The sequence below is a fragment of the Globicephala melas genome, chromosome 2 (assembly GCF_963455315.2).
Source record: "Globicephala melas chromosome 2, mGloMel1.2, whole genome shotgun sequence".
Classification (NCBI taxonomy): Eukaryota; Metazoa; Chordata; class Mammalia; order Artiodactyla; family Delphinidae; genus Globicephala; species Globicephala melas.
This window is the reverse complement of record NC_083315.2, coordinates 25,361,779-25,387,469: the sequence shown is the minus strand read 5'-3', so window position 1 is coordinate 25,387,469 and position 25,691 is coordinate 25,361,779. Positions and strand designations below refer to the sequence as shown.

At 50.2% G+C, this 25,691-nt stretch overlaps 1 protein-coding gene and 1 long non-coding RNA gene across 4 annotated transcripts; one reads left to right on the top strand and one right to left on the bottom strand.

The window, feature by feature from the left end:
- Positions 1-1,170: 1,170 nt before the first annotated feature.
- ASB13 (ankyrin repeat and SOCS box containing 13) lies at positions 1,171-25,691 on the bottom strand. Of its 3 annotated transcripts, XM_030836867.2 has the most exons (7): positions 25,535-25,691; positions 14,408-14,595; positions 13,113-13,263; positions 10,744-10,878; positions 4,267-4,458; positions 3,039-3,070; positions 1,171-2,092 (listed from the first exon to the last, which is right to left on the bottom strand). In XM_030836867.2, the coding sequence occupies exons 1-7, from the start codon at positions 25,575-25,577 to the stop codon at positions 1,946-1,948; spliced, it is 888 nt and encodes a 295-aa protein (XP_030692727.1). In that variant the 5' UTR covers positions 25,578-25,691; the 3' UTR covers positions 1,171-1,945. The 3 variants fall into 3 exon arrangements, with proteins under 3 accessions (XP_030692727.1, XP_030692731.1, XP_030692728.1); XM_030836871.2 differs by lacking the exon at positions 3,039-3,070 and having other exon boundaries at positions 1,949-2,092; XM_030836868.2 differs by having other exon boundaries at positions 1,956-3,070.
- LOC115842200 (uncharacterized) lies at positions 10,642-21,200 on the top strand. The gene is made up of 3 exons (XR_009562495.1): positions 10,642-10,964; positions 17,542-17,707; positions 19,461-21,200. It is a non-coding gene; the product is annotated as an uncharacterized lncRNA (long non-coding RNA).

Sequence of the window (25,691 nt, the reverse complement as noted above, 5' to 3'; positions counted from 1 at the left end):
TTGGCAGTCTGTGAGTTCCCATTTACCCATACAATCTATCAACATTAAGTAACTGTCAGACCTTTTCATTTTCGTCAAGATATTGGTATATAACAGTATCATTTTGTTGAACTGTGTATTCACTAATTTGCATTTCTCTCTTCATTAGTGACCATCCTTTCCACGGGACATTTGAGGTTTCCGCTTTTGTAAATTTCTTGTTCATCGTCTTTGCCTGTTTTTTTTACTGGGTTGTTAATCTTTTTCTGAATGATTTATAAAACATCCTTATATATTTCGATCACCATTTATATCAGTGTTGCAAATGTCTTCTCCAAATCTGTTAGCTGCATGTTGAATTTTTTTTTAATTTTGTTGAAGTATAGTTGATTTACAGTGTTGTGTTAATTTCTGCTGTTCAGCAAAGTGACTCATTTATACACATATATATATTCTTTTTCATATTCTTTTCCATTATGGTTTATCACAGGATATTAAATATAGTCCCCTAGGTGCACATTGAGTTTTAAAATGTAAACTGCGAGGACTTCTGAATCGATTACTCCTGAAATAGGTGGTCCTATCCCAAAGTCAGAAGACAATCATTTACATGGCTGTAAGATCTACACACATCAGCAAAGCCACAGTACAGTCATACATACAACTTTTACATTTGAGGAGCACGTCTCAGTTTTCAAAGCATCTTCTAATCACCTAATTTTGGCCTCACAAAAACATCTGAGCCTAACAGGGCCTCATTTTCTCACTGCTAAGATTCAGTGGTTGATCATCAACATCCTTTCAATGATCAAAGTCTGACCTTTGATCCCTCTCCTGCAGCTGGGAAGACCCAGGCTCAGAGGGCTGGAGAGATGTCTTCAGCCCCACCCTACGGATGGGTCTAGACTGAAGAATCTTATGTCAATTACATCTCAGTAAAGATGGGGAGGGGTAGGTACTGGAGGCCCTAGAATCTTAGTCATCTGATCCCTTGGGCAGGGTCTCTCCGCATGTGGGTGGCATTGAGACCAGCATCAGGGACAGAGAGGGGGGAAGATGGGAATGTGAGACAGACATCACTTGACCATCTAAAACCCAGAGGAGATGACAGTGGCCCCTCTGACTCCCGTAGGATGAAGCTGACACACACACACACCCAAGTAAGAAAAGGGCCATGTGAACACAAGGATGGACTCTCTCCAACAACCTTTATTGAGCAGTGAGTATGGGGACCGGATTCTGCCCTGAGCACTCCGCGTGTGGAAATGTTAGCAACTGTCATGGCTAGAGGCAAGTTCCTGTTACAAAGATGAAAGGGCAGAACCCAAAGCTCTTTTTAATTTTATTAGTACACGCAGATACACTGATTTACCCAGAACATGCATGTACACCTGCAGCCGAATGGGAGGGGCTCTTATCTCCACATACGATGAAGCACCATCGTAACAACAGCCAGAACCGAGGAGCTGGAAAATACCCACGGCTGCCAGCATGGAACTTTCCACCAGATCTGGGCCCCACCCAAGTGGACCTGCCAAGAGGTGCCTCTGGTTGTGAGCACAGCTGGCGTGGCCTTGGCCCATCCCCGCCCACTCTGCTCCCCACACTCCTGGGAGAATCTGGTGAGGTCACATTTCTGGGGACGATGGCTTCAGGCTTGACCCTCAAGAGGGTTCACAAGCGGTACCTTCTCCATTTCCCCTGAAACCAAATAGACCTCAACTACTTATACAGAAGTCCTCTAGTTTAACTCCCGGGTTTTGGGTTCGTTTTTTAAACTATGATATAGAATCTTAAGCAGACAGATGCAGTCTAAACATACTACGTCATGTTACCTCATGGTTTATCATGTAGAATTACTTGTTTCTATTACTAAAGAAACAGATTGTGAAACCGTTTCTTTCCCTGCCTTGATGGTGAGTCACATTCTTAGCCAGTTCAAAACACTGAGCCAGTGCCTGAAGCATCACAGATGTTCCTTAGGTATCCACAAAATGCATAAGTCCACGGTTGACAGTACCCACCAGGTGCCAGCGACCTCTCCTGCCAATTGCAATTGCAGAGCTTCAAGGAATGAGCAAAACTTAGGGTGGCAATAGGATTCATTTGGCAGCTGTAGAGAGATGAAAAACAATCTCTGAAGAGCTTCCTAACAGTGCTTCACATTGGATCACTAGCCCTGGGAAGATGTGCTGAGATGCCTTCCTTTTACCTGTTGCTTTAGAGACTTGTTAACGAAACCTAAGTGTTACAGCGTATGTGTCTAGAAGTTTTTGCTTTATACACTTTTTAAAAGAATTAAGACCTCAAAGAAAAACTTCCTAAGAAACACTGAGCTTATTGTGGGGAATAAGAAGCCTGAGACTTCCCCCACTAAGACCCGTATAAAGCCCCCTGAGCGATGGGTACACCTGGGCGCAGGTGGGTCTCGGAAAGTGCCAACTGTGGCTTCAGAAAACAGCACCCAAGTGGCAGCCTGTCCCCAAAGTGGCGTCCAGGCCGCAGTCAGGACCCCCCTCCCAGGGCCCCACCCCTCTTCAGCACAGGTCCTCCTCTTGAACACCCAGGGCCACCTGGTGATGAAGGAATCATTCCCGGGCATGTGGAATCAGCATCAGGGCCCTGGACCCCCAGCCCCGCCGGGCTCCCTTGTGCTCCTGGGAGAGTCTTTCCTGACGATCCCTCCAAGGGATCTGTGAAGAGAGACAACTGCATGGCTGGGAGGATGCCAGAGTTAGACTGAAGTCCCAGGAGGGCCAGCCCAGGGCCTTCCCAGGGCCTCAGAAACACCTGCCAAGGGTCTGCAGAGAAGACGAAACAGGACGGCCCGGAGAGACTCCAGTTCTCTACAGCAACAGCATGGCTTCAGGCACCCAGGGCAGAGCGACCCTGTGGCCCAACGCTGGGCTCAGCAAGGCCAGCAGCCCGGTGTCACCAGCCCACCCTGACCCCGTGTCTGCAGCTCAGTTGTAGGAAAGGTAGTCAATGAGCCGGGGAGGGATGTTCAACCTGGCAATTTTCTCCAGCCCCCTGACGCCAGCCGCCCTCCTCAGGCTCACCCTGCAGAGCTGGGACAGGCTCAGAGGTGTCTCTGGAAAAAGGGGACAAGACGCACGTGAGGTTAGCTTAACTTAAGAAAGAAGCACAGCATCCTTCAACTTAACAAGTACCAACATGGAACTGAAAACACCTCCCTTTTCCTGAAAAGAGGCTGAACCCTGAGTACCTTCTCTGGAAGGCGACCAGGAAGGACAAATAGGGACCAAGGATGGAAGATCAGGAAATGGAATTCAGGTCATGGCCACTGGGATTTCACTTTGTGAGCTTCTGGCTTTTGGGGTTTTGTGATTTTTTTTCCCCCATAACGTTATAACTCAGCACACATATTTGCCAGCAAAGCACTAATCTACAGCTAGTAGGCTTGTTTGTCAAACTTCCAGACAAATGAGGGCTGGGGGGAGGGTTCGGGCGGGCAGTGCTGGCTCTGCTCTGCTCCTGATCGCTGCAGGCCACAGGGACCCACGGAGAACTGACCCACAGGGGCAGACAGTCCACAAATGCACATCCTGGTGGCAGAGGGTCAGGGCCACAGGCCTGAAGATGAAGCCTGGAGCTACAGCTCACGAGGGATGGACACCAGGGCCAAAGAAGGAAAGTGCCTGGAGGTCCCTGGCAGCTGGGCCACGGGAATGTGTACAGAGCAGAGCCTGGCCTCGAAGGCTGCCTTTAGGACCATCTGTGTTTGATCAAAGTATAAATCAACCAAAGAAAGTATTCTCAACTTATGAAACATTATGAAAGACAAAGCTCCCTGAAAGAAAAATAAACAGAATTACTAGTGACATTCATTTTCCCATTTACTTCCTCCCCCAAATTATTTGAATGCAGGAAAAGAAACACCTTCTAGGAAATGTTTCCCCAGTAGACGTGGATGGTATTTGCCTCTAAACTCATGATGGATTTTGGTTGGGTAAGGTTGGCAAAATGTGGAATAAATGGGCTCTTTTTCAACTGATAAGTGTTTGAAAGCCTCTTGTGACTGTAATTCTATGTAAACTCATTTAAAAATGTGTCCCAGAGAGGAGGTCTTGTCTTAGCCAGATGGTTTGTCCTTTGTTTCCTGAAGAGTGAGGGCTGCATCTATATCATCGGCCTCATAGGGACCCAGTCTGAGTCAAGAAACGACTGACTCAGAGATGAACTGATACGTGATCAGAACAAAGCCCTCCTGCACGAGGTTCCCCTGCAGACCTTAGTGCAGGCGTCACACAAACGACACACACTCACTCTCATAGTGCTCCAGGCACTTGGCGGAGGCACTGCTGCTCCATGTGTAGTCGGATGGCTTCCGCCCCCGGTTGTCCCGGGCATAGATGTTGCCTCCAAACTGGATGAGCATCTCGATGAGGTCCACGTTCTTCACCTTGGCTGCATGGTGCAGTGCCGTCTCGTGGAGCTTTGCCGCGTTCACGTTGGCCCCTGCAGGTCCGGAGCAGGAACAAACGTCACCAAGGAGCACAGGACACAAAAGCGGCAACCCCTCCCCGGGAACAAAATCAAGACTCTGCTGCAGCCTTTTCAAAACCTTCTTCAAAATCCAGAAGCACTGATTCCTTTTATTTTTCCTTAGGAAAAGAGAGCTAAAAAAGAAGTAGAACTGGAAACAACCAAAAAGAAGAAAAACAAGACAGAAACCTTCCCTGTGAGTTCAGAGGCTGCTCTAATGCCCTATGCTGTCTGTCCCCAGGTCCTGAGGCTCTGGAAGCTCAGGTGAGTTGCTCAAGCTCTCCTGCCGTCCTCCACGTGTACACACACACACACCATGGACACACACACACAGGCACACACACGTGCACACAGGTACACAGTTGCACACACCTCAGATACAGACATGCACTCAGGCACACACATCACGTGCACGCACACACCACGTACACAGGACAGTGGCTCTAAAAATGTGTGTTGTATGAATGAATGAACATTAAATATAAGAAATCTTTTACAAAAGGGAAGCTCAAAGGGAAAATAGGGAATGTTCCCCCCAAATTCCCTGAAGTTCAGATAGAGAGGAAGTATAGTAACTGTGAATTCAGCTCTGCCATCCACCTCGCTCTCGGGATGACAGCAGACATTCAGAAAGATGCAAACAAGTAATAGCTAAACACAGCATTTTTAGACGCTTTTTAAAAATAAGAGATTTTGATAAAAATATGATTTGTGTAAAACACCATTCTTAGGGCACGACCATCACCATTCTATACAGTGGGATCCCCTGGAGCCTCAGAATTTTTTTTAAGAAAATACCAACTTCTTTGAGGTCTGCTCCCAAGTGGATAAGGAGGTTACAAGAGAAAGGAGATGGGAGAAAAGTATTTTCAAGAAGCCAGCAAAGAGCCCAGGATCAGTGAAGATATTCCCTCCAATAACAGATTCAAATCACAATCATAAAATATTATCAAGGTGAGGCTTAAAAAAAGTCAGATCACCAGTATGTCACTGTGTAATAAGAAATTCTGAGGGTCAGAACAAGAGGAAATGAGGGGGTATAAGGCTAGTAGATGTTCTAGTCCCACAGCTCAAAAATACTTGAAAACTTCTGCTTTCTGACTTAAAATCATTTTAATCCCCTAGTAGAATATAAGAACTGTGTTCCTAAAGCGGCCTGTGTGATGCTAAGAAGATAGCAAGCATGCAAGCACACAACACACGTGACGAAAAGCTCCCATACTTCCCAGAGTCAAAACTCAGACGGCAGTTCAGGAAAAAGAATCCGTCAGTTAGGAAGCAGGATAAATTACCTAATTGTTTAACTTAGCAGATACGTATTACAAAAATAATAGTAAAAATCAACCCATGAAATAAAAGAAGCATTTTCCCCACAGTCTAACCAATCTACCACATCAGGGGTTTCTTCCAATATTGCTGATACAAATAAGTAATGTTACAGTGTTGCAGTCATAATGCAAATATGAATTTGAACATTAAACTTGTAATGAAAAATAAGCTGCAAAGTCTGCAGAATCTAAAGTCCCTGTGGCTTCCTCTCAGGTCATTAATGCTCTCAATATTCTTGCCAATCGGGGAGGAAAGAGGCTGTCTCTATTTTAGGGATGGAGAAGGGTGGGTGGGGAAGCAGAGTCACTCTCAAGGTCAAGGAGAACCAGCACTGAACAGCTCTTCCCTCCCACCCACTGTGGGTTCTCGGTACACAAGGCTTGGCGGGGTGACTGTTCCAAGGGACAAATGGGATCTGTTTAAAATGTGCCTTGGTATCACTGGATTGGGCGCAGAGAGAAGGCTGGTGATTAAGAGGGGCAGCTGGCATCTCCGCAGAAGCTGGAAACAACAGACCAGAGCTTCCTGGAGCAACACGGGTGGGTCTCGAAAATTCAGGAATGGGTGAGCAAACAGGAAGGAGAGTCAAATCTATAACACCATTTACCGCGATGAAAAGTTCATGTCTCAACCAATAACACACAGATACTCATTAGAACAGTGGGATGGGGAGGGGGGCAGAGGAAAGAAGGGACAGAGAAGCCAGGGAGAAAGTGGCTTTATGGGACTAACGATGACATTCCCTGGAACTGAGGACAAAAGCCAGAGCCAGCAAAACACCTGACGCCACCTAGGCCTTAAAAATTCTCCATTGACGCGTCAGAGAGAAGGGATCAATGTTTGCTCGTGATCAAAAGCCTGATTTCAAAGCAAAACAGGATTAGAGTGGATTCAGTAAAACCTCCGGGAACAAGGACAGGGGCTGTCACATGCCCACCAAGAACCCAGCACGACACTATGGAGAACAGTATGGAGGTTCCTCAAAAAACTAAAAATAGAGCTACCATATGACCCAGCAATCCCACTCCTGGGCACATAGCCAGACAAAACTCTAATTCAAAAAGATACATGCACCCCTATGTTCATTGTAACACTATTTACAATAGCCAAGACATGGAAGCAACCTAAATGTCCATTGACAGATGAATGGATAAAGAAGATGTGGCACATATATACAATGGAATACTACGCAGCCATGAGAAAGAATGAAATAATGCCATTTGCAGCAACATAGATGGACCTAGAGATTGTCATATTGAGTGAAGTAAGTCAGACAGACAAATATATGATATCGCCTATATGTAGAATCTAAAAAAAACGATACAAATGAACTTATTTACAAAAACAGAAATAGAGTCACAGATGTAGAAAACAAACTTACAATTACCGGGGGAAAGGAAGTGGGGAGGGATAAGTTGGAAGATTGGGACTGACACATACACAATACTATATATAAAATAGATAACTAATAAGGACCTACTGTATAGCACAGGGAACTCTACTCAATACTCTGTAATGGCCTATATGGGAAAAGAATCTAAAAAAGAATGGATATATGTATATGTATAACTGATTCACTTTGCTGTACACCTGAAACTAACATAACATTGTAAATCAACTATACTCCAATAAAAAAAATTTTAATATACATATATATAAAAATAGAACCCAGCGCAATGCCCAGGACGGGGTGGCAAGCACAGGGTCTTGGGATTCGCTCACTGAGACAACAGCAGAGACGTGAGGGACCAGCACTGCTGGGAAGGTGGACGCCCCTTCTGAACGCTCCCAGCACGGTTAAATATTTACTGCCGGGGACCAGATTAAAAGTTACCTCACCAGAAATAACTGGACTTTCACCCCCTTGGCCGCAATCCTCTGCAAAAATAATCCACAGCTTGGCAGCTTGACCTCGCTGCCAACAGAAAGCCTCTGAGTCCACCCCGGGGGGCACCACGTGGCCCCGACGGCTCTGCTCCTCCTGCGGGGCCAGGGCCCTCTCCAAAATCGCGTGCAAAAGCACCTGCACGTGTATTTTTCTAGAGATGTGGTCCATAGCTTTCATTAGATGTTCCAGCAAAAAGTGACAAATCACTACTCTAAAAATAAAGCATATGCTGTCCTCTTCTCTCTACTTTTCCGTATGTTTGAGATTTTCCATAGTTAACAAGTAGTTTTCTTTAAGAAGAAAAAAGAATGCATGTGATCTAGGAAGGGGTGTCAAGGAGACCATCTGAGATTACAACAGAATCAGGGATGAAATCTGGAGCTGGTGGTAGACACTGACACCTCAGGATCCTGCCCCAGGGGAAGTCTCCTCAGCCCTCACTCCCAGGGGATGGAAACCCCCTTTGTAACCACCGGATCCCCTGCTTAAGGCCGTCATGGACATCATGGCTGCCTCCCACCCAGGAGCTGCACCCTGCGGTGTGGGGCAGGGGTCCCGGGGCAGAGGTCTTAGGGCAGGGCTGGGCCCTGATTGGGTGAATCCCTCTCCTCAACCCAGACCCCAGCCGCTCAGAATGTGGCACAATTCAGCCAAAGGGATGGGATAAGGTTTGGACACGAACCCATTTCAGGCCGATGGGACATGGAGGAGGTGTGAGGGGGGAGTTTCGCTCTTCTGAGGGGAGGAAGCCATCAGAAGCCTCAGGAGTCAAGAATCTGCATTTTAGCCAAACTCTGCTGCTGCAGCCATTTCTCCCCTACTAGGGACGCCAGGCGTGGGATAAAGGGAACGGTGAGGAAGGCAGAGATGTAAGATTCAGACGAGGTGAGTTCTTGCTGACACTGCTGAGCCCCCCGCGTCAGAGAGACCCTGAAATCTGCTCTACTTCTGATCCTTTCGGTTACTGAACCAGGAAACTCCATCACCCAGGGGTCGAGGGGAGCTGGTTTCCTACTTCTTACAAAGGAGTCATCACTTACACAGGGTCCTCAGGACACGGAAAGGACAGTGGGTTACACCACTCGCTTGATCCTCTCCCCTCCAACCACGAGAAAGGAACCAGAGAGAAAACAGATGAAGGTGTACTGCACACGTGCACGCCAGGCGCCCCGCAGAGGGTGGCTGTGCTATGAAATTTTTATTTTAATAAGGTCAACAGGGCTTCCCCGGTGGCGCAGTGGTTGAGAGTCCGCCTGCCGATGCAGGGGACACGGGTTCGTGCCCCGGTCCGGGAAGATCCCACATGCCACGGAGCGGCTGGGCCCGTGAGCCATGGCCACTGAGCCTGCGCGTCCGGAGCCTGTGCTCCGCAATGGGAGAGGCCACGACAGTGAGAGGCCCGCGTACCGCAAAAAAAAAAAATCTCAACAGGAACAATAGGTAGATGCCGTTGGTAAAAATGGGATCCAACCATCCCATGAGCAACTCGGCTGGAAGACCCACTGTTTCTAATCTAGATATTTAATCTTTGCGTAAAAAACAAAAACTACCCCAGTGACTAACCTTACACAAAATGAAGCGTGTTCACTGAAAAGACTTAAGGGTGGCATGCTAAAGTGAATAAGACTCAGTAGTAGAAAACTGTATATAACTGATGCTCAAAAGACGGTCATCCGGAAAGAATTCATCCTCTATTTCTGAACCATTTTGGTTTTTCCCTAGGTTGCCCCCAGAATGGACAAGATGGCTGAGCTAAAATGTTCCCTCAACAAAACATTTAAGTTGGGGGCTTCCCTGGTGGCACAGTGGTTAAGAATCCGCCTGCCAGTGCAGGAGACACGGGTTGAAGCCCTGGTCCCAGAAGATCCCACGTGCCGCAGAGCAACTAAGCCCATGCGCCACAACTACTGAGCCTGTGCTCTAGATCCCGCGAGCCACAACTACTGAAGCCCACACGCCTAGAGCCCGTGCTCTGCAACAAGAGAAGCCACCGCAATGAGAAGCCCGCTCACCGCAATGAAGAGTAGCCCCCGCTCACCACAACTAAAGAAAGCCCACGTGCAGCAACGAAGACCCAGTGCAGCCAAAAGTAAGTAAATTAATTAAAGAAAAAAAGAATGCATTAGATGTGACCCTACTTTATAAAGAAAATCTTTGAAAAAAAAGAAATTTAAGTTGGGTTCATAATAACTCCTTGCCCATAGCCGCTTTGGCTACATTTTAAAACTTCTGTGGTCGACAGGTCCTGACTCTAGCTTCAGTTGGGCAGGTTGTTTGTTTGTTTTTAATAAATTAATTAATTTATTTTTGGCTGCGTTGAGTCTTCGTTGCTGTGTGCGGGCTTTCTCTAGTTGTGGCGAGCAGAGGCTACTCTTTGTTGTGGTGCGTGGGCTTCATTGTGCGGGCTTCTCTTATCGCACAGCCCGGGCTCTAGGTGCATGGGCTCAGTAGTTGTGGCTTGCAGGCTCTAGAGCGCAGGCTCAGTAGTTATGGTGAACGGGCTTAGTTGCTCCGTGGCATGTGGGATCTTCCCAGAACAGGGATTGCACCCGTGTCCCCTGCATTGGCAGGTGGATTCTTAACCACTGTGCCACGAGGGAAGTCTCTTGGTGGGTTCTTTTTATTTCGTTTTTGTTTTTCACCATGGGAACCTCTCTATCCTTAGGACACCTGACAGCCTCCTGGATCCTGATGCAACTGACCCGCTTCCCCTGGACCCCATCTCCTGATTCAGACCAGGCAGGCCTTGGGGACAATCCCCTGCGGCTGCCAAAAATAATCATTCATGTTCGTTGAGCACCTACTGTTCAGCAAGTACTGTGGAAATGTTATCACGAATCCTCCCAACAGTCCTGCAAAATAAGTTTTATTTGTCTGGTTTTATAGATGCAGAAACTGAGGCCCAAGGACTCAGCTGACAAGTGGGAGAACCAGCTGCAAACCTGGGCTGCCTGACTGCACCAGTCAGCTCTCTGCCAGCTTGCAGCACAGGTGAACACCACGCACCTGCAGTGAGCCGGGCAGGTATAAACATGACGCACCTGCATTGAGCAGCATTTTGACGCAGTCCAGATGCTCCCGGGCGCAGGCCACGTGCAGAGGGGTCCCAAAGTGGCAGTCGTGCGCTTCCAGGTTGGCCCCAACATCAATAAGAAGCCTCACACACTCAGAACTTCCTTAAAAGAAATGGAGACGGAGGAAAGGCATCGTATCACATATATTTGAAATAACAGGCTTGGCAGACACGCGGCTGCTGGAGCAGGTGAGCCCCGAGCTTGGTGGCAGCAGGAGGGAAGGGAAGTGGGCCTGCATCCTGACCAGGAAGCAGTGGGTCCTGGACACGGCGTGGGTGTCCTTCCCCCGGGAGCTCAGTGGCCCCCCGAGCTCACCAGGCAGTGGGAGAAAGGGAGGGAGGGCACGGCTGGCGCCCGTGCTGGGAGAACACAAAATTGGGCTCACCAGCTGTGGACGCAGAGAAGGCTCCTCACTGCTCTCGAGCCCTCGGGGGAAAAGGAAGGGGCTCCCCACCTCCAGCTGTCCCCCAAGCTGTGTCAGGAACGCCAAGCCGCCTGGATGAACTTCCCTAGACTTCCCCACTGCTTGGGTTCCCTGCCCCCTCTCAGCAGACACCTTTCTGGCCCCTTTCCCGGCTCCTCTCTGGCGTCTTTAACTCTGGTTTGGGGTCAGGCTTCATCCCGTCCCAGACTCCATCCTCTCTCACCCCTTGATCATGCTTGGCTGTTGGCACCGACTCTCCACCTCCAGCCCTGAAACCCAGCCCCACCTCCACCACCGGGCGCTGGCCCTTCACCGGGGGACATGCCCCCCACGACGAGGTCCTCCCCCCACTCCCCAGCCAGCCTCCTCCTCACCCTGAGTCGGTCTTGACGCCGTGCTCTCCTCTCCCTCACGTCAAATCCCATTGATTCTTCCCTCAAAGCTCTGCACATGAATCCATCCCACCTGGGCTCCAAGAGCTTTGCACTTGGGTCACTGCGATGGCCCCCAGCTCATCTCTTCATTTCCAGGATATCGCCCCCCCCATTTCATATTGAAGGGCAGCAGAATATGCCACCCCAAAATATGCCACTTTGGCATAAGGACTGTTTGGAGCTGAAGACAAGTAAGAAGCAGCAGATACAAGAAAAGCTCTCTTGTCTTCCCCCATTTGCCTAAAAGCAGGACATAAATGTATAAAGGTGTCCCCTCCCGTCTCTACTAGGAAGGACAGAAGTGAACCACCAGGGACAACTCTAGACCCTGATCAGCCCAGAGCCGGCACCAGAGGAGTCCACACCGCAAATCTTACTAACTGGCCTTTGTCTCCCAGGAGTTCCCCGCTGTATTTGCCTTCATATAACTTACCATCCCTAGAAGCTCATAGTCCTTTTCGTTGGTCTTGTGTCTGCTCGACAGAATTACTGCTCTTTGTTAAAATGCTACATAAACCCCAATTCTAACCACCCTTTGCCTGAGCTCTCCCGTGCGTATGTGCAATGCACACGCTAACTTCCACTTGTTTTTCTCTTGTTAATTGGTCCCTTGTCAGTCTCATCGGCAGGGCCCCGGCCAATGAACCAAAGATAGGTGAAGGAAGAAAAATAAGCTTCCCTCCCCTACGCTGCACATGGATGGCCACTAAACGAACCTTTCAAAAATGTGTTCTTATCATTCAGCATCTGCTCAAAAACCTTCAGAGCCGTCTGTAGCAATTCCCAGTGCCTGTGGGCGACCAAGGTGACCTAACTGTGGGATTCGGGGTGAGGGCAGCAAAGACTGGCCCTGTGTGCAGCCGTGGAAGAGCCCACACCCCGCACCCTAACAAATGCAGCGAAGACGAACACCGTGCCGACCAAAGCACAAGACACAAGTGTGCAAACCTTGCTCAAAACAGTCGAACCCAAACTCCCTGGTCTGTCATCTGAAACACTGCCCATCAGCTGGCCTCACCCCAAACTTCCAGTTCTGCCTGTTGTAGCTCCTCTGCTGGGCACGTCTGACCCAGCGAGGCTGGAGCAGCCATATCCTCCCACCGTCTGAAATCCACCTATTCTCAGAGGGCAACCCTGAGTCTTGAGGACCAGCTCTCGGCTCCTCTGAGAGTTCCTGCCTGGGGGTGCGTCTGGGCCTCATCTCCCCACAAGATCAGGGGCCTGCAGGCCAGAACGACAGCAGCCACTAAGTGAGCGGCTGCCGAGGGCATCCGTTTCCAGGGTTAGCATCTGAAAGGCACCGAATGAGCTAGAAATAGAACCCTACCTTCAGCCCCCAGCCCTGGGTGAGGACCGTATCTCCAGGAGGAAAAGCGTCAGATTCCACGGCTGACGGACCAAGAGCCAGACCCAGCCCAGGAACCCGGCTTCACCAGCGGATGGCTTCCCCTCCTGGCTATCACCGCTACCCGACTCACCGCTCATGCAGGCCTCGTGCAGCGGGGATGCCGTGTACAGGGGCGGGTTGACCTTGGCCCCGTGGGAGAGCAGGAGCTTCACGCACTCGATGCTGCCCGAGGCACAGGCGTCACAGAGCGGGGTGCTGCCATCGATGTTGCGGGCGTCCACCTTGAGGGGGGGAGGAAACGAGCATCAGAGGGCAAGGTGCAGGCCACTCGCCTTCTCATCCTGATGCACGTTCATCTTTGAAACACCACGTAGTTTTTCGAAGTTCTTAGGTTTTCTATTACGTGCTGAGGTGCCGTGCCAGGCAAGGGGGTTCAGAGATAGAAAGTAGGGCGTGTCTACTGGCCGCCTGAGTACAGCGGGCGTGCAACTGGGGGCTTTTTTTAGCTTAGCCTCACTCCGGCCACCACCCCAACACCTACTAAGCACAGGCGGGGTGTGAAAACGGGCTTTAACTCCAGCCTCAGCTAGGAGGTGTGCCTGAAACTGTTTAACATGCCTCCTCTAGTTGGAAAATCATGAGGCAGGAAAAGGCAACTCCCCAAACTGGCAGATTCTGCTTAGAATTTGTCCAAATTCAGCTGTTTACTTGGGTTCACGCTGAAGCCTGTTCCATTTCCTCTGGAACCGCCTTCATAGCTGAGTTCTGGGAAGAGTGAGCAGAACACAGCCTTCCCTTCTTCCTCACCCCCCACCGCTGTCCCAGGGCAGCTCCTACCAGCTCGCCCAGCCAACTGGTAAATACCCAGCAATTCTACCAGCCGGATACCAGATACCATATGCTGGGGACTCCATGTGGGCTGTGGTGTGAGTACGTAAACTAGGGGAAAGCAGCGAATCAGAATCTTGTTCTTGTTCCTTTTACCTGTCCTTCCAGAGCTAGTTTGCCAGCATCCCACTTAGTCATCCTGCTCTCTGAGCCCAAAAGGCTCCTGCCGTCAAGGCCCCGCCAGCCCGGTAGGCAGCCCGCCTCTGTGTCCACAGCCTGCCTGCCCACATGCAGAGCGGAGCATGCCATCACTTTGCTAACCCGGACTTCTCTTCCACCACCAGTGACCTCCCAACAGCCAGGTCCACGAGCACCCTCACCGGTCCTCTCAGGGTGTGGTTGCCATGGAGACCAGCCCTCCCTCCTCCTTCAGCCTCCACTACAGCCCACTCTGGTTTCCTCCTTCCTCTCCTTCTCAGCCTCCTGCAGTGGTTTCCTTTCTTCCCATGTGTTGCATAACACAGAACGCTCTTCCCAAGCCTCTTTTTCTCTGGAGCTGGTCCCATCAGTCTGGGGACCATGCTGCAGGTGGCTTACCTGGGCCCCGGCGGCCAGCAGCAGCTGCACGCACTGCGCCTGGCCCTGCAGGCTGGCCGCGTGCAGGGGCGTGATGGAGTCCACCATGACCTGGTTGACGCAGGCCCCGCTCTCGATCAGCTGCTGCAGCTGCCGTGTCTCCCCCCGCTGGGCTGCCTCGTGCACGGGGGTGCGCTCCACCCAGAAACCTGGAAAGAAAAACATGCAGTGCTAAGAGCACGCCACTTCTGTCCAGGTCAGATGAACCCCAGGACCCTTTACGAAACCCAAGCCATTGTATACACAGTGGTGTAATTGGTCCAAACACCCCTACTCAAAACCCTTGAGTGATTCCCACTGCCCAGGGGTGGAGTCCAAGTCTTTGGTGAGGCCTGCAAGGTCCTTCATGATCTGGAGCTTGCTCACCTCCTTGACCCATCTGCCACCACTGCCCTACACAAGCCCCCTCTCTCCAGACACACAGCTGGCTCAATGTGGCCCCCTGCCTTTGCACACCTGCATCTCTGCATATATTCTCTCTGCCTGAGAAGCCCACCTTTGCCCCCACCCCGATCATCCATTCTGCATCTCCTGTTTAGATGTTATGTCACCCACGTGGACCCATTTGAAATAGCTCCTTCTCCGGAAGACACGTCTCCCACAACCCTGACATCTACATGCTTATAATGCAGCAATTATACTGTCCCCACTCCTGGCCTGGGAGAGCCTTCAAAGTAGGGACTTGATTTAATTATTCAATTTTAGCAGAAATCTCGGGATTTCCTACATACAAAATCATGTCATATGCATTTAGATAGAGGTAGCTGTGCTTCTTCCTTTCTAATCTGAATGCCTTTTCTTTTTCTTGCCTAACTGCCTTGGTTTGAACGTCTAGCCCCACGTTGACCAAAAGTGCCGAGAGGCACCTCCTGCCATGTTCCTGGTCCTGGAGCTATGTCCTTCACCACGAACCACCATGTGAGCTGTGGGTTTTCATAAATGCCCTTTATCAGGTCAAGGAAGTTCTCTTCTATTTCTAGTTTGTTGAGTCTTTTTATCATGAGAGGGTGTTGTATTTTGTCAAGTACTTTATCTGCATCTATTGCAAAGATCAGGCTGGCTTTTTTTCCTTAATTCTGTCAAAATGCTGTATTACATGGATTGATTTTCAGATGTTAAACCAACCATGCGTCCCTGGGATAAATTCCACTTGGTCATGGTGTATAATCTTTTTTATACATTGCTCAATTTGGTTGGTGCATATTTTGAGAATTTGGGGGTCTACATTCATAAGTGTCATTTTTCTTGTGATTGATGTATTTGTCTGGTTTTGGCATCAAAGTAATACTGGACTCAGAGAATGAGTTGGGAAGTATTCTCTCTTTTAATTTTTGGAAGAGTTTATGAAGAATTGGTATTCAATCTTTAAATATTTGGTCAAATTCATCTGTGAAGACATCTGGGCCTGAGCTTTCATTTATTTAAGTTTTTTTAATAATTCAATCTCTTCATTTGTTATAAATCTATTCCTTTTTTTTTTTGAGTCCACTTTGGTAGTTTATCTTTTTTAGGAATTTGTCCACTTAATGTACATTATCTAATTTGTTGGCATACAATTTGTTATGGACTGAACTGTGCCCCCTGTCACAAAATCCATATGTTGAAGCCCTAACCCCTAATACCTCAGAATGTGACTGTATTTGGAGATGTAACTCCAAATAAAGTGAGGCCATTAGTGTGGGCCCTAATCCAATCTGACTGGTGCCCTTATAAGAAGAGGAGATTAGGACACACAGACACCAGGGATGAGTATGAACAGAGGAAAGACCATGTGAGGACATGCAAGAAGGCGCTGTCTGCAAGCATAGGAGAGAAGCCTCAGGAGAAATCAAGCCTGCTGGCACCTTGATCTTGGACGTCCAGCCTCCAGAACCTCAGAAATAAACGTGTTGTTTAAGCCTCCAGTCTGTGGTGTTCTGGTATGGCAGCCCAAGCAGACTAACAAACAATTGCTCATAGTATTCCCTTATAATCATTTTATGTCTGTAATGTCCATAATAACATCCCCTCTTTCATTGCTGATTTTGTCATTTGCATCTTTCCCCTCCACACACCCTTGGTCAGTTTAACTAAAGACTTGTCAATTTTGTTGATCTTTTCAAAGAACCAACTTCTGTTTTGTTGATATTCTGCATTGTTTCTCTATTCTATTTCATTAATTTCCTCTCTAATCTTTATTATTTCTTTGCTTCTGCTGTCTTTAGGTTTAGTTTGCTTTTTTATTTCCAATGTCTTAAGATGAAAGGTTATTAGGTTATTGATTTGAGCTCTTTCTTCTTTTTTTTAATGTAAACGTTTACAGCTATAAATCTTCTCTAAGTATGGCATGAGTTGCAGCTTATAAGTTTGGTATGTTATCTCTTCATTTTCATTCATCTCAAACTATAATTATTTATTTTTGCATTCCAACCTCGTAAAATACATATTCAACAACAATGTGTTGATTAAGAAATAAACAAAGGCACGACTCCTCTCCCAAAAAGGAGTAAAATTCTCTAACATCCCCCCTTTCTTCCACAATGCCTTACCTCTCCCCCTCCCCTGCCCTCAGCTCTAGAGAACCAGGTGCACGAGATGCAGCACCCTGACCTCCCATGTTTTAGCCAAGGGTTCTCAAACTGGAGCTTCCATCAGCATCGCCTGGAGGGCTTGTGAAATCGAAGGCTGCTGAGTCCCACCCCCAGAGCTGAGTGGGTCTTGGTGGGACCTGGGAATCTAAGTTTCTAAAACGTGCCCAGACGATGCTGATGTAGCTGGTCTGGAGACCACACTTAAGAACCGACACCACTTCTCCCCCTTCTCTCCCCACCTCTAGCCTCTCTATCTCACCTTCCACCCCTCCCTGTTCATCCTAGGTAACGCCTGCTTGTTCCTTTCCTGACTGAAGTGCAGTGGTCAGGTTTGCAGGAGGCCTTGCCCAGCCTCAGCCTCATCCGTGCTGGGTGAGCCCCTCGTCTGTGCCTCCACCAGGGCTTACTGTGCTGCGGTCCCCACCTGGCTGCCTGCCGTGCAGCAGCAGTAGGCTAGTAGTGCCGTGTATCCATCCCACCCAGACAAGCGGTCTAAGTTAACCACAGGATTCCCATTTCCCGTAGGACGTCTGACCCAACTCCAGTGAACGACACATGAGGGAGAGGCTGCTGACAGCGTTCACAGTTTCGACACACCCCTCGCCCCCGATGTTGCCTAGATGCGAGCTGGGAAGTGCCGTGGCCGTCGGACCACCTGCCTAACGTCGGCTCTGAGGATGGGAAGCACCAGGTGAGTCACTGGTCACGTGGGGCCTGCAGCCCTGACAGCCAGGCTTCCCGTGGTGTGAGGGTGATGTTTCTTTACGGTTTAAGCCAGGTGCAGACAAACGCATGCAAACTCAGAGTGTAAACTCCCCAGATGCAGAAACTACAGGACGTTTTCTCAACACCCGCGAGTGGGGGCTACTCTTCATTGCAGTGCGCGGGCTTCTCATTGCAGTGGCTTCTCTTGTTGCAGAGCACAGGCTCTAGGCGCGTGGGCTCCTGTAGTTGTGGCACGCGGGCTCAGCAGCTGTGGCTCACGGGCTCTAGAGCACAGGCTCAGTAGTTGTGGCGCATGGGCTTAGTTGCTCTGCGGCATGTGGGATCTTCCCGGACCAGGGTTCAAACCCATGTCCCCTGCATTGGCAGGTGGATTCTTAACCACTGCACCACCAGGGAAGTCTGGAGCACGGGCTTTAGGCACGCGGGCTTCAGTAGCTGTGGCTCGCAGGTTCTAGAGCACAGGCTCAGTAGTTGTGGCGCATGGGCTTAGTTGCTCCGCAGCATGTGGGATCTTCCCAGACCAGGGCTCGAACCCGTGTCCCCTGCATTGGCAGGCAGATTCTTAACCACTGCGCCACCAGGGAAGCCCTAAAAATTATTTTTTAAAGAAGTAACAAAGATGGAGGAGGCCCCGGAGATGGGGGAGGTTGTCACCCACAGCTGGTACCAACCACAGGATGTCATTGGGGGGACACCTTTACAGTGGGAGGTGGGGGTCAGGGGGAGGTGGTAGCCTCAATGGCCTCTGGAGACCCCGAGAAGCACAGGGGGAGGGGAGAGCCACCCCAGAGATAAAGAACACGGGGTGCCTGGTGGCCCACGGGGCTGCAGCTGCATGAAGGAGCGCTGGTCCTCAGTGGGAAGCTCAGAGGCATCCACCCCCGACCCCCTCCCACGACCCCCCACCAGAGAGACGGGGGACGGCTGACACGTACTTATCAACTTTAAAGCAAAAAGACGTCTGCTAGCAGGGAAGAGAGGCAGGAAAACGCTGTACGTTGGTCAACCCACTGACCTCAGGCTTTGTTTCTGGCCCTGTGCCTGGACCCCACTTGTGACCAGATGCCCCCACCCCTGTACCATCGCCCTGGGAGAGGGGCCGCCCTGGAAACCTGAGACCCTCCCTCTGGCAAGTTCCCTCGGGGATGAGCCTTCCCCTAAATCCCAGCCCTGCCACATAAGTGGACTCCTAGCACCCCCTTCCCGTCACCCTCCCTCCCTTCATCCCGTCAACAGCCCCCTCTGGTGCTCCCCTGCCCCAGCACCCCCTCCCCTCGCCCCCTCCCTAATGCAGCTAGGTCATCAGCGGGTCACGGGGGGCCTGCTCAGGACCCTTAGATTGCTCCTGATTCCAGAAAAGCATCCACACTCCTTTGCAAGCCAGGCAAACTGACCCTCCAGGATGGAGTCCCAGCCCCATTTTCCAGTCTCCCCCCACACCCTCCCATCACCACCCTCACACACACACCCTTGTCTCCAATTACGCTGAGCTTCATGTAGCTGACATAGGGTCGGGTGGTCCAGGGCCTGTGCCTTTGGGGGTGCTGTGCCCCACTCAGCCCCCCACTCTTCATCCTCCCCACCGAGACCGAGTCTTAGCGCCTTCAGGAAGCCTTCCAGCGTGCAGCCTGCCCACCCAGGCCCTCCTGTAAGCCACCTCTGTACACACAGCTGCACCTGATTTCACGCCTCTTCCATCCTTCCACGGGCATCTTTAGGACAGGACCGCAGCCGCCGACCTCCTGTTCCAGCACAGCGCCTGACACACAGGTATCAAATAAATACTCTCCAGAAGCCTGTTGTACTTGCCGGAAAACTTCTACTGCAGTTGGGTCTGCCCGCGCCAGAGTACACCCCACTACCGGCCCCTTACAGGCCTGCCCAGCCCTGACACTGACCTGGGCCACACGTTGGCCTTGCCCACTCCAGCCGTGCCAGGGGCCAGGGCATCAATTAAACAGGAGTTTGTTGTAGCAGAGCCCAGGCTGCAGTCCCCAGAAGACAGAGCACCAGGGCGCTGGTGCTAAAGGGCAGACAGCAGCGCCCAGGTCCCTCCTGCCTCCTGCCCGGGCTTCGGTTCAAGGCCACGGAGATACCTGTGTCACTCCTTCTGCTGAGTGGCTGCTGGCAAGCCAAGCTCACGAAGGACTAAGTGAAAACCGTCATCTGCAAAACTAGAGTCTCACCAACACCACCTACAGGATCTTCTACCGGACAAGTGCAAGGTCACCCCGAGAAGGAATGACAGACGCTTGAGAACATTTCTGCCACTCTTCTGCACCCCTGCCTGACCTGACTGATCCAGCCTGGGCACCAGACGTGCACCTGCTGACTCCCAACCCGACACCCCTGTGTACCTTGGCTGGGCCCTGACACTCTCACATCTGAGGGCTGGCCCTGCCCGGCCCAGGCCCAGCCTTCGGGAGTCAAGAAACCCCAGCTGAACACTTCAAGTGGTTCAGCGTCAGCCTTCCCTTGGGAGCGGGATACATGGTGAGGAGCCTCAGGAACCACTCAGCTCGTGAGTCCAACGCCTGTCTGTCCTTTAGCCCCGTGACCTGGGGCACGTCACTTATCCTCTCAAAGCCTCAGTTTTCAATTACACGTCAATTTTTTTTAAGCCTCAGCTTTCTCTCATATAAAATGGCGATGTTTTTGCCTACTCCCCTGGGGTGGCTGTAATGACAGTGAAATCCTGCTGGGCACGACCGGCACGGTGGCAGGCAAGTGTACGATGACAGCACACACTATGACCACAATGGGATTGTTAGCATCATTCTATTTCTGCTGGTCCTGCTTGGGTCCCAGCCTCCAGTTCTACTGCCTGTCATGTTCCAAAGCCCCACCTGGGACTCCGGCTCCAGCATCTGGATCCCGCATGAGTCCCCTGCATGGAGTCCCAGCCCCTTGGCCCTGGCACCCGCCTTCTCTATGCGTGTCCAGCAGTGGGTGTTCCAGACCAGCTCCCCTGGCCGACTGTTCAATATTCAGCAAGTCCGCCAGGCGGAAACCCCTGGGAGCTGAAATCAGCGTGAGGGTGAGTATTTACACCAGGGAAAGCAGAAAATCAGATCAGGTTTCCTTTTTTTTTCTTTTTTTTCCTTTTTTCTCCAGAGAGCCAATTTACCAACATCCTGCTTAGTCATCCAGAGCCCAGAATCCTGCTCTTTGAGCCCAAACCGCAGCTCTCAGCCAGGGCCCCACCGGCCCTCCTCGAGAGCCTGGCCTTGCGACGTGCAGGGCCTGCCGGGCTCCCGTTCCACATGCAGAGCAGAGCACTCATCGGCCCTACCCACCTGTCCAGAGTCTAGAACCCGACCCCTGTGCAGACCCTGACCCTGACCGCTCCTCCCTCAGCCAGGGGCCCCTCCACACAGCAGCCCCGCTCAAACAAAGTGTTTTCCAAACGCCACGGAGAACACCTACACCACAAGCGGATCCAACGTGCTCAGTATCCACCAGGCACCCTTCAATGCTGCTTGGGCCAGGAATCTTGCTCCAGGTATGTCATGAAGCGGGGCCCAGGGCCCTCGCTGCAGACATGTCCTTCTCGGCCACAGCTGCAGCTCTGAAATAAGCCCTTCTCCCCAAATACCCCAGTAGATAAATATTCTTGAAATGATGATGGATAGCCTCCCCATACCCCATCCATGCCCGTGGGGCACCTGTGTGCAGATGTAGCCGCCGGGAGCGGCTGCTGAAGCCACAGTGGAGCTGGTGTTTTGAGGACCGCTCTCAGCGGGCTAAACTCAGCTTTCGGGAAAGTCAGGGGTCCCGAGTGACTTGTCCCCCAAGGTCCCAGAAGGCCAAGGATTTGTGTGTACAAAGCAAAAACAAATTGAAGAGCTAAAAGGACCTAGAAATCATGGCAAAGTGCACCCATCCATCTGACAGTAAAGAGTGAAAAAACAAAATAGGGGCAAAACCCCAGAAGCACAAAGAAACCAGCACCTGAGAACGACAGACCTGCTCCAGAGGATGCTGCAAAGACCAAAGACACAATACATGCAAAGTGCCTGGCACAGGTGGTGCTTAATAAATGTTTTGTGGCGACCACCCATCTTTAACATGCTGTCCGAATTAAAGTTCAGTGAGCTTGATATTACCAGTCACCTTGATTCTCAGGGAAAATGGAACTCATTTTTATATGTAGAAACACTTATTTAGAAACTGGGGCTGAGAATTTTGTTACTCTTGAAGAGATTTTTCAACAAGTTCTATTTCAGTGTTTTAATTATGAATACCCCAAATACTGTTTGTCAGTAAACTTGAGGTTGGCATACGTGGTTTTAAGATCTGTTAAATGTGATAAAAATTAAAGAGAAAAGGTTTACTTTCCGACAGGGACAAGACAGTCAAAGCTCAGTTAGGAGAGGCAAAAGGAAAGTGAAAGAGAACAAGTGAAAGCAAAAGAGAAAAGCGGGAAGAGGTTACCGAAGCAGCAGACAGCCAGGGAAAAGGAAAGAAAGATCTTCCTAAACATGCTTAAGGAGAAACGCCCGAATCCAACTTTCGCCCTCACTCAGCAGCCCCTACTAACCGCTTATCCAATTCTCTGCCACCCAACCCCTCCCCTTGCCTCCCTCCCACCCCACGGTGCTGATGACCAGGGCAGGAGGGTTATACCAAAAAAATCAAAACTCACTTGTACTGCTATAGTCGGCAGCCACTCCTGGCCGCAGTGACTACCCGGAATCCCAGCTGGTGTTAAAATCAGCCTAATTTCCTTCAAACATTGTTATTAGCAGTGTAATATAGTGCCCAGAGGCTTCTCCACTAAAGGACACATCTAGACACTTCTAGAATGCAGCTTTCGCTAAGGCAGAAACAGAAGCACGATTTGAGAAGATTTTAAGGAAGTTGACCTCCCAGCCAGGGCACTGATTATCTAGATCTCTCAAAGTACTTTCCATACAATTCTATGTTTAAAAAATCAAATTCCGGAATTCCGTGGCAGTCCAGTGGATAGGACTCCTTGCTCTCACTGCCAGGGCCCCAGGTTCCATCCCTGGTCGGGGAACTAGGATCCCGCAAGCCACGCAGCGCAGCAAAAAAAAAAAAATCCAATTCCACAGACTCAACAAAAGGATGAACTTGGATACAGGTTCCCGGGCCCGGGGACTCAGATCAGTCTACCATCCTGATTGTGGACCCCTGGAGGCAAAGACATTTCTCAGAGCCCGAAAGGTGCTATAGTACAGAGATGATGGCTGGTAGCGGTGCTCCCCAGTCCCCTGAGAACCCACAGCGAACATGGCTCATCCATCCCACTCACAAAACCAGCTCAGCGCTCCAGGCAGCCCTACAAATTGATTACAGATGAACCTATCTGATAGGAAGAAAAAAAGGATCTTTAACATAAAACAAGCAAAGCAAAAAGAAACGAAACAAAAAAGAACCACCTGTGTTAAAACCTCAGCTTTGTGACTTCCTAGCTGTGTGAACTCAGTTTCACCTCTAAGTTAATCGATAATGATGACTGTCCTGCAACTGTCACAGGGCTCGTGGCCAGCGCCTGGCCCACAGCAAAGCAGCTCAGTGGCTCTCATCACGGTCCCAGGGGCTGCCTCTCCTTTTCTCTCTCCATCCCATCTTCCCAACACCCCAGAGGCCAATGAACTGGTTAGACTTCTCGGCTGAGGATAACTGAAGAACACCAGCAGCTCACCTTGCTTAGAGCCCAGATCCCTAAGGCACCCTTTCATCTTCTGCCAACCTCTTGCTTCCAAGTCAGAAGCCCTTGAGCACAGATGCTGAATACGAGAGTCACGTTTTCAACTTTACAAATAGACACAACCTAGGGTCAATAATGATATGAATTACATTTGCTAAGTAACAAACACTGATTCACTTTAGGATGTGACTTGCCCTAAATTCTTGGTTCTTATTGATAAGGCCATATTATAAGACTGCAACCTTTACCTCTGTGAGGTGTTACATTAAAAATAAAGCTACAGGGCTTCCCTGGTGGCGCAGTGGTTAAGAATCTGCCTGCCAATGCAGAGGACACGGGTTCGAGCCCTGGTCCGGGAAGATCCCACATGCCGTGGACCACCTAAGCCCATGCACCACAACTACTGAGCCTGCGCTCTAGAGCCCACGAGCCACAACTACTGAAGCCTGTGCACCTAAAGCCCGTACTCCGCGACAAGAGAAGCCACCGCAGTGAGAAGCCCACGTACCACAACAAAGAGTAGCCCCCACTTCCTGCAACTAGAGAAAGCCCGCACGCAGCAACGAAGACCCAACGCAGCCAAAAAAATTAAATAAATAAATTCATTAAAAAATAATAATAAAACTACGGAGAACCTACTGTATAGCACAGGGAACTCTACTCAGTGTTCTGTGGTGACCAAATTGGAAGGAAATCCAAAAAAGGGGATATATGTATACGTATAGCTGATTCACTTTTGCTGTACAGTAGAAACTAACACAACATTGTAAAGCACCTATACTCCAATAAAAAAATTTTTTAATTTAAAAAAATAAAAATAAAGCTACACGGTTTGGTTAGAGTATACCACATGTATAGAATTTGAGATCAGAATGATAAAATGCATTAAAGTTCCTATGATGGGCCTCTACTTCTGCTGGGATAGCAGTGTCGCTCTGGATTCAACACATTGAGTTTATTCATTAGTGTTGAGAATAAAACTGTCAGCAGGATGTATTTTGAGAGAAATATATGAAATTAAACAATGACAATGTCAAAAGTAGCCACAAATCCCAGAAACGGTGCATCTATTAGTTTAGAATATGTTTTTCTTCTAAAGATACATTCCTTAAACTATACAAAAAACATACTCGGAAGTGATGCTATGCTATTGAACCTTGCACATGAACAAAAATATTAAAACGTGTTTAAAAAGCTTCCACGGTGAACCAACCAAACACAGCACACACTGGCAGGGTCAAAGCCCTGTGCCTGCCTGGGGTGGAATGCCAAGTAAAAACAGAGATGCTTATTAAATGCCTTTGATCCTGTGGCAGGTGGCTGTTTTGCAAAATCAACTAAAATAGCTTTGCGAGGACTGCACTTCGTCTTAAGCTAAATTAACCCATAAGACTTCTCACTTTCATTCGCACTACATTTTTTTTATCAGTGTAAAAATACTTTATAGATTATTTTTTTCTTTGCAGTCTTTGGAAGTGTTTTCACTGCTCATTTGCCCTAGAATTACTCCGTAGGCGGGAAAGTTTGCTTCCCCAAAGAATGGCCTTTTGCCCTCGAATCCATTTTATTCTCGGGTTGCCCAAACGGTAAAGAAGGTTCAGTTAAGAACCGAGGTCGCATGTCTCACACAGTGCGACAAGGGCACATGCTCATTCTGGATTGGATTCCTGGGTGTATCCGTTGCATGCGAACGACCCTGCGCACGACCTTCCCACAGGGCGCCTGGAAGACGGTCCAGCTCCCACCCCGGGCCCGTGCCAGGGCTGCCCTACGAGTGGTCCCGCGTGGGCATTTCCTAGGTTCCCCTCGGAACCTGGCAATGACCACGCACAGTCCCGCATCCTCCCCAGGGTGCGCAGCGCTCCGGTGGGTCTCCGGTTCTGAAGTCACAAGGATGACCCGGCCGGCAGGGGACCAGGAGCCGGACGCAGAAACCGCGTCTGAGCTGCATGGGACCCCCGGACCTGCTCCTTTAAAGACACGGCCCTCCGACCCGGACCCAGCCAGACGCCCCTGACGACCCCTCGGAGCGGGTTCGTCCCTGCCCGGGGCGAATGTAAGCAGATGCAGCTCTCGGTCCACGAAGGCGGCCCCGCGCTCCCGGCAACCCGCACGTACCCAAGTCGCCCAGGAAGCTGCCGTCTGCGGCACGGGTCTCCATGCCACCGGCTCCCCGCGTCCCGGCTCTGCGGCCCCGCCACTAGCACCGCCCGCTGGGCGGGGCCAATCGGCGTCGCCGCGCGTCCAGGAGAGGCGGCCGCGCGCTCTGGGAGTT